Consider the following 9,239-nt stretch of genomic DNA (forward strand, 5'->3'; position numbering starts at 1 on the left):
TATACTACCTTAATTTTTTTTTTCAATAATTTACATATAGCGTTATCTCTTACGCGCGCTTGTAAAGTCATGTAATGAGTGAACATTTTCTCCAACCAATGAAAAGTCTTATCTCATACAAATGGAAATTGGAATACCAATACTTTTAAACGTCAGTTATATCTTGTGGGCCACAAAAACGCGAACAAACATAATGCTGAACAATCTCGCTGATATAGGCCCAAAACCACTATATCGGCGCAATTGGTCAAAAATCGTGTCGCTTATGTTCCTTCTCACCTAGGAGAAATAAAAAGCTCTTTCAAAATGCTCCGGTGATTTTATGTGATGCCAAGGGACATATAGACAAAAACTGAAATCATTTCGAAGGCGAGATTGTACCACTAAGCCATCGGTGGAGGGTTAAGTTCGGCCAACAGGCTCAAAAGTGCATGTCGCCAACGATGATTTTTTATGTTTTCTCAACTTTTTGGGAAAATATGAGCATAAAGAAGAAGCTTACTCACAGTTTCAGAAAAGTAGCCGAACGTTCTATGAAAACCTAACACAACTTTATAAGCTTATCATTCTTTAACAACAAACTACCTGATGGAAATGTGTCGCCAGATCTGCTGAAACATACGTTACCATCTTTGTACTGCAAACTTGGTAATGCTATTACAGTGAATACTACACAATTGTATTGTTTTTCTGACCAAAAGGGGTCTAAGTTTATGTTAAAAAATATTTCATCACTCAGCTTCAAAAGACATGCGACTGCTAATCTCGCAAATATAGATTTTAAAAAGGTAGATGTATATAAGAGAAGTAACATACGTTACCATCTTTGTAAAAAGTATGAAGGTGCATGGCTCTGAATGATTGTTCTAAAGTTGAGACTTATGGAGTAGATTGTCCTCATACCCATGGGTGGCAAAAGACTCATTATTATGTTGCTAACTTATACGATTTAATCCACAAGTGTAACATACGTGATGTAACTTACGTTACCACCAAATGACAGAAAGCTTAATTACACCATTAATTACCACCTAAATGTATATTTCTCGAATCTGTGCCGTCGATTTGAGGCCATGGGATAGCTCAGCAACCTCTTTTACTGGCATCTTGAGCATTGGCAGCGCGCAAAATACCTTTACATGATGTGTTGAAAAACTGAGTAAGTGTTTGATTGTTGGAAATGTGTTGTTGTTTTTCATAGAATCATGCTTTACTTCTGTTTATTGTGTGTTTATTAAGTCAGTAGATTCCACCGTAAAAATCCAGTAATTACTTTGCTGTACAGGCTTATTCTTTTGAAATAAATCACTCAATTTATTAAGTAAAGTATGTTTCAAATTTTGGTAACGTAAGTTTCAAGATGTTGTCATGTTAATAACAGACAATCTACGGAAAAGCCCATTTAATCTGAGACAATTTAATTGTTGCAGTTATGATGTTGATGAATTTCTACGTCAAAACATATCAAATTCATTTACAGCTGTATGTTCTTGTTTGTTTGGAGGATGCAGTAAAAGGGGACATAATCATAGTATCTTTAAAAAAAATCGTTTGGTGGGCGTTGATGTTCAACTTGGCTTTAATGATGTCATATTTCAGGTATAAGCAATGAATTTAACATTGTTTTAAGAAAATTCAATAAATAGCTAATAAGATTAGAGATTACACAGATCTCTAATTCAAAACTAGTGGACCAGGTCCCTGCATTAATGTAGTAACGTAAGTTTCTATAGTTTTGGTAACGTAAGTTTCATCAATTCATGTCATTGAAAAAGGATATTTTAGAGAATGTGCGTGGATAAAAATAACATTTAATTGTTCTAGAATTATTGTTGAAGGAATTCTGTAGGGAAATACGTCTTTTCTATTATATTTATCTTCGGTTATCATAAACCAATATGGTGACTTACTCCCTGACTATTTTTAATGGAGAAAATAAACTCAAATTTTTGTCGTAATGTCGTTGATGATCTCAAAGTGAAGAAAAACACAATTTGAATGAAGAAAAGGCAACAAAAATACAGTGCATTAGAGAAATGTAATTTCAACTACATTGTATTACTGTTACCATCATAGATTAGACCTACATGATAATAATAATGATAATGATAATAGTAATTATAGTAATATATGTTTCAGTAAGCTATATGTTTTAGACATTAACATTTTTTGTTCTTCCTTCTCGTTGAAGTTAATACAGTTGCAATGGGGAAGAGCAGTGCTAGGATTAAAACCCCATATATAGGGAACGTGTTAGCTGTAATCAGAATGGCGAAAAAGCATATCTCTAAGCAAAGATTCAAGAAAAAAAAACTTATGCCCGTCTCATAGTTAACAAAGAAAAGAAGCAAAGTTACACATCTTTTTTTTTTTTACCCTACCACATCAGGGTTATTATAGGGGAGGTGGTTCAGGCTCCCCCGCCCCTTTGCCAGCAGTCAAAATATAAACAAAAGGAAATACAAAGAAAAAAATGAATCGCGGACTCACCCTCCCCCGTTTGAAATAAAAAAACAAACAAACATGAAATTGGGTTTGTACTGGCAGCATCGAATTGAGCTGAAGCCTTTTTTTTTTTGTATTTCTTCAATTTTCTTTTCTTTCTTTTTTTTTTCTTGCTTGTCAGTCGATGAAACCCGGCAAAAGAAATGAAACCAAAAAAGAAAAAAAAAATCACGGGAGCTTTTTATTTTTCTGCCCGTTAGGAGATTAAAACTGGAAGTGGTCGACTTTTTCTAACTCCTGACCCCATCCCCCACCCCATAAAAATTCTACTTACGGGCCTGCATGCCTATAATCATTATCAGTATCTTTGTTGTGCATGTATAGCAACTTGTCCTTTCACTTTTCTTTTTAAAGATTCAAAACATTTTTCCTGGAGACAATTGAGTATATGAATATAAGAACGACCCAAGTCCAATTTTTTGCCAAATTCAGTTTGACATGGGAAATTGTAGCTTATGCATGGACTCATCTTGTGTATAATGATAAATCCTAATTACCCCCGGAAGTGCCTGAAATGAATGAGTTAAATCTTATATTAATGTAAGAATGAAGGACTTGGGTCATTCTTACATTCATATAATAGCGCCCTCTCTCATCCTTCTCCCATCTCTATAGCAGAATATCATGTATATGAATCAAAGAACGACCCAAGTCCATATGAATCAAAGAACGACCCAAGTCCACCACACAAAATGGCCTCTCCACAATTAATGTAAATGTTAATTGTCATAATAATATAGGTTCTAATTTGTATATACAATGTTGCCTTCCCATCACAGTTAAATAGAATATTATTGGACAAATAAAAAAATATGAAGTTTTTTTTAGTTTACTCCAAATGATCTTCCATGGACTTGGGTCGTTCTTATATTCATATACTCAATTTCAAGATACGGCAAGAATTATTAATGCAAGACTTGTTATTCTTGTTATCCTTGTGGATTATACTGTTTTATGCATACATAACAAGGAAAATCGAGTACATCATTTTACTAATGACAATTTCATTCATCCTACCCAGTATTGTGCTAATGAAACTGTGTAATTTGACGTTATTTCATGGACCTCATTTTGCCATAGTCAACTTAGTAAAGTGGTCATTTATTTAGTTAACAAAGAACATTTCTCGGTTCCTTCTTTCCCTATCTCTTCTTTACCGAGTTCAGACATTTTAAATACAAGCAATATGGCGTTATTGTTCATTATGAAGCACTTTAACAGAGTAATCATCGCGTTTCTGCCGTTTCTTGTTTCATACAAGTGTTAAAAATTTTGTGAATACTTGTACTATTTTATTGCAACTGCTATTTTCAAACTGTTCCTGCATAGAGTAACTGTTGCGACAGCTGATGAGTCTGCAAAGTTATGGATTCGAAACATATCTTTCAGCAGCATGAAGATAACAAGTTACAAGACATCAATATGAAGATAACAAGTCACAAGACATCAAACATACGAAAACTTTCATTATGATAAAATTAAAGTGAAACCTACGTTACCTACCACTCGTTTTATATTACACGTACATCATGACAATATTTTCATCCGTTAAGGCACGAAACAGCATGTTCCCAACTCTTATCATTTCAATGCCATAAATTCATAAGTATGAAGCCAATTGTCTTCAAAATATCAACAGTTATGGATTACTGTTCTACTGAAGAGTTTATACGAGGACATGTTATAAAGTCTTGCAGTTTTACAACTATTTTAATTGTTATTTTTGAGAATTGTATCGCCATAATATTGCGACATCGTGTTATAATATTCGTTCACTTAGAGTTGAAGAGAAATTAGTGTAAGAATATATACAAAAACCAAAAAGAAAATGTTCCAAAATTTGCTGCATATGTAGTAGTATTGTCTTTGTAACTTACGTTACATTAACGTGAAACATACGTTACGTGGAATCTAACGACTATATTTTTGCGCACATAGTTTCACATGTTTCATCGATGATACTCAAGAATTAGCTGGCAATTTTGGACTGATAAATGTTGAAAATATTTTCTGAAGAAAGTCTGATGTCAAATTATCGAGAAAACAAATTAACATTACCTGTCTAAGGTTTAACACAATAGGACATGCTGTGTTCAGTATAGCATACAGGTCATTTGCCATCCTTCCCATCTGCAGGCAGCATTTACAAACATGGCAGCCGATGGTATACTTCACATCTGACGCATAATTATCTCAATCATAGAATGTAGTCACCAATCTTAATGCATTTGAAATAGAATGACATGGTAACGTATGTTACATGATGAAATTTACGCCCCATGAAAGAAATTATCACACCTTTAAAATAAAGCAAAACTGCGTGTTCATATTTTTCAACTACAAACTTGAATATTTGTCTCGTGGATTGGTATAAAAATGAAACCTATTCTAACAACTTTAATTTTCCCGTTTTGTGATTGTCCAATTGTGCCGAAATAGTGGTTTTGGGCCTATAGTAGAGGATTTTCTGTCCTTGAGTGAGGAAACCGGATGATCACATTTCAGTAATCAGGTCGCACTGCCAATATCGTTAGCAGCGTTTTGTCGTAGTCTAATTAGTGGTAGTGTGATTAGTGCCCACGCTCAGGAAGACCGCAAACTTTTTCACACAAATAAACATCCGCAAAAGCGGCAGTTCGCCTATAGTTGCACTTCTAGTATGAGCACAAAAAAAAAAACAGTTTGTAAATACGTTTAATGAATGAAACTATCAGACTTCAATAAGTGTTACTTGACGGGTCATTCTGGTCAACTAGTTCCCGCAAGTTGATTCTTCTTTTTTTTCTTTTTTTAAAACCGAAGTTCATAAATTGTCGGGCAAACGTATGATTACACTTAACATTTTAAAGTGAGAGAAGCGCTTAATCATCTCATTGAAAAAAAAAAAACGTAAAAAATATCGAAACAGGTAATTTTGGAAATGTGCACATCTGGACCGTTCCTGATGTATTAATGCACTGAAATTCAGCCATGATTTTCCTACACCCATATCCATGAACTATAGGCCTACCTCCTGAGTCCAGTTATAATAGCAACACTGAAGAGCCTTATATTCACTTACATTGTAGTTTCTTAATTTGCAACACAACTTCTTTGGAACGAGTTCAAGTACAGATTGTGGATATCCTCAATATAGTTAGGCCGATTAATCAATTATTTTGAAGTATACAAAAGTTCGTCAGAAAAACAAACAAATAAAAATAAAAACAAAAACAAAACTAAAACCAAAACAAAGCAAAACAAAACAGACATATTGATTTGACTGCATGACAGAAGCACACTGAGCAGTTCCGTACGAAGTGGATGAATGTCTATAGAGAGCTGTGGTCAATTATGGTGAATAAAGTTGATCGCTGTAAAGCCCTTGCATTCAATTCCGTATCATTGTACAGCATAATCCAAGATGTAAAACTCAACTATTGATGTTCATAGTGAATATACAATTCTAGCTCCCAATGAAATCTATGCATACATACATGTATTCCCTTTTCTTACTAACGCCCTGGGATGCGTGGGAACACCCTCCCCCCCCCCCCCCCCCCCTCCCCTGCCTCCGCCCCCGACGCGTCGGCCATTCACGGACTATCCTCGGGACTATACGCCCACCCACCCATAGCTTACCATCCGCGATCATGCCCTGGTAGTCGGCCTGCCCAGATACACCGTGCAGCAGGAGTAAGAGTGTACTCAGCAGGACCAAGCCCACGCCCGAGGTCCCCGAGCCCACGGCCATGTCGTTGCTGTAGAAAGTGGGTCACTACAAATTCCCCGAAGCCAGCAGCTGCTGTTGATGAGCAGTGCGTGTCGCAGGTGACGTTTTTTGGTACTTCTGAAGATTTCGAAGACCAACGCGGAATATGAAGAGTTTTATGTCGTTGACTGGCAGGGAAAAATCTGACCTTACCGACGTTGAGGCGCAGTACTCGGTTCCGTTACCGCGCAGCATTAGGAGTATAGGCCTACTACACGTATCGTCCAATCATTCAAAACAAACAAGGCGAGAAATTACTTTGCATAGAGAGAGAGAGTGGCAGCGATTATCATGAAGCTTTTGACTGTTGGCACGGAAGCTACTCAAGCGCGAATCCGATAGTCTTTGTCGCAGACATCGAGGTTTCGTTAATCCGTCAAAAGTGATCGTGTTTTATGAAACAAAAAACGACATAAAAAAAAACCCAACAAAGCTAAAGGATCATCCTACAGTACATGTATTGTTGATGATAGTTAGTGAAAAATTGAGCAAAGACAATGGGATACCGTCGGGATTCCTAGGGAATCCCATTTTCTTTGCTCAATTTTCCACTAATGAATAATATTAGTTCTGGTCAGTTTTTCTCCTTACGTTTGATGATAATAACTATGAGCTCCCATGACAGGATACTGGATTAACCGTTTTCCACTGTGATAGATCAGTGAGGTGGGAGCCCACCTCCCTTGATAGATCATACCGGGAGGTTCTAGTAGCTATACCTCCTTGGTGACACCATCGATTAAGGATTTCCTCTAAAGTATGTTCCCCCACCCCCTGCCCCCCCCCCCCCCCCAAAAAAAAATACAATCAGATTTACGAATTGAAAACTTTCACTTTGATCAAATCATTGTCTAAATGGTATACTTCAGGGTCTTGTTAACATCTATTATTTTGCAGAAAACTCCATTTGATTTAGTGGTCACAGAGAAATGTGGATCTTGTTATTGTTATAGCATGTCATGGGAATGATTCTTTCATGTTTTGCACTTGGATGCTCTTGGAACTGCATAATGTGTGAACAGAATGGACAAAACTTGGAGGGAAGGGATTCCTGACATGCTCTACAAATCTCCACATTTCTCTTTGACCACTAAAACAAATCAAATGGAATTTTGTGTAAGATGTGGGTAAGGAGTTATAGTTTCATAATCTACCCTGTAATTGTATTTGGATGGATTCACATAATTATAATTATTGATATTGCTGAGGGTCCCGTTGTGATTCTTTTTTTTTTTCTTTTTTGCACATACGGTATATACCCATTGTAGTATACTACTTAGAGGGCAGTGTATATACCTTAGTTAGTGTTATAAATAGAGCGCTCCTCAGGACTAATAGAGAGGGCGGAGGTCATGTTTGTGGAGGGCGGGGGGGGGGGGGCATTGGGGGAGTGGACATCCGTGTGTTATTTACATGTAGCATACACTTGTACTGGTATAGATATTAATTAACATGTCTGTTGGGTAGTCACAGTGTTAAACTAGATTGATAAACATAAGCAGAGATACATCACGGTCTTCTTATTCCCACCTCCTTCAGGTGAGGACCTCATGAATATCAGATCTGCTGAAAACCCCAGCCATCCCCTCCGTTGTGTTAAGGCTTTTATGATACAGTATATGGGTTATACTGCACTTCCCACCTCCCTGTTCATAATGTAAATTTGCCTACATGCTAGAAACGTGTTATACTAAATAAATCGGCTGTTGAACTTCAAATGAATGTGTAATGCTTTATTACTGAAATTCTGCTGTTAACACGCTACATGTACCACCTCCAAATTATTGAGTGTTAGACATGTATAATATTTAACAATGCAGCATCTATCTAAAGTTTGGCTTCGAACATGAGGCTTTTTACGTGTGTGAGTGAATAGCGAGTTCAGCGACCTAGGGAACATACTGGCCCTTTATTTCATCGTTTACAAATGCTATAGATGTTTACAGACTATACCAATTTGTAATTGGAACTGTAATGTTTGACCTAATCCATCATACTTTACCGCACGGTATCTCTGATTATTGTTTTGAAATTGACCATAGTTATGATACAAGGTTTAAAAATAATATGAATTATAAATCAATAAGAATCAGATCTGAAACAGGTAAACACGCCTTGCCATAATACATGCAGGCAGTATAATTTGGAGAGGATTTCCTCATTGTGTCAAAAAGATAAACACCCGTAATGTTTTTTTCGGATATCATTGCGAAAGTATCTGTTATCAATATAATAATGATCCCCTATGAGAACATGTAAATACAAATGTAATTATGTACATATAACAATTCTTCTGTGAATATTGTAAATACGTTATATTGTAATCTATATCATTGAAAGGACTGGCCTCGACTAGCCTGCACGCTATTGCCAGTTCTCTTTTGCCAAACTATATCTTAACTATTAATTGTTGTGACTTTGTTGACGATGTTTGTTTGTTTGTTTGGTAAATAAAAATCTCATTTCATTTTTATACAAATATATCTTGGCAACGCATTTTTTCGCATTTCACTCTCTCCAAACGGTTCCAGCTCGTTATTCCGAAGGTTCGTTATTCCGAAGGCTCTTTAGTCCGAAGATTCGTTATTCCGAAGGTTCGTTATTCCGAATTTCATTTTCGAATTAACGAATCTCCGGAATAACGAACCTTCGGAATAACGCCACGAATGTTCGGATTAACGAACCCTTTTTCATTTTCGGATTAACGAACCTCTATAGGTATAGGAAATTTGTGTGTTTCGGATTGACGAACCTTCGGAATAACGAACAGCAGCCCTCCAAACACACGAGGCAATGAAGGAAGGAAAACCTATTGGATGTCTTCGTTTGTTTCTAGTTGTATTTATTTTTACAAAGATCAGCCATCATTTTCACCAAGTGCACCTTTACAAGTTCAATATGAATATAAAGAGTTGCTATAGTAAGAGCAGACAAAAAAAAAGATGTCTCTGAAATTGATATTATTCATATCAAAATAATTAAC

At 36.2% G+C, this 9,239-nt stretch overlaps 1 protein-coding gene across 1 annotated transcript in view; it reads right to left on the reverse strand.

The window, feature by feature from the left end:
* Positions 1–6,238, reverse strand: part of LOC139743321 (O-acyltransferase like protein-like) — a 28,089-nt gene extending 21,851 nt beyond the window's left edge. The window contains exon 1 of the mRNA XM_071653811.1: positions 6,127–6,238. Coding sequence (XP_071509912.1) covers positions 6,127–6,238 — 112 coding nt within the window. The remainder of the gene's footprint in view (positions 1–6,126) is intronic.
* Between the last annotated feature and the right edge of the window lie 3,001 nt (positions 6,239–9,239).

Source organism: Diadema antillarum, unplaced genomic scaffold (genome assembly GCF_040938485.1).
Source record: "Diadema antillarum isolate AM-2024a unplaced genomic scaffold, OU_Dant_1.0 seq00001069_RagTag, whole genome shotgun sequence".
Lineage (NCBI taxonomy): Eukaryota > Metazoa > Echinodermata > Echinoidea > Diadematoida > Diadematidae > Diadema > Diadema antillarum.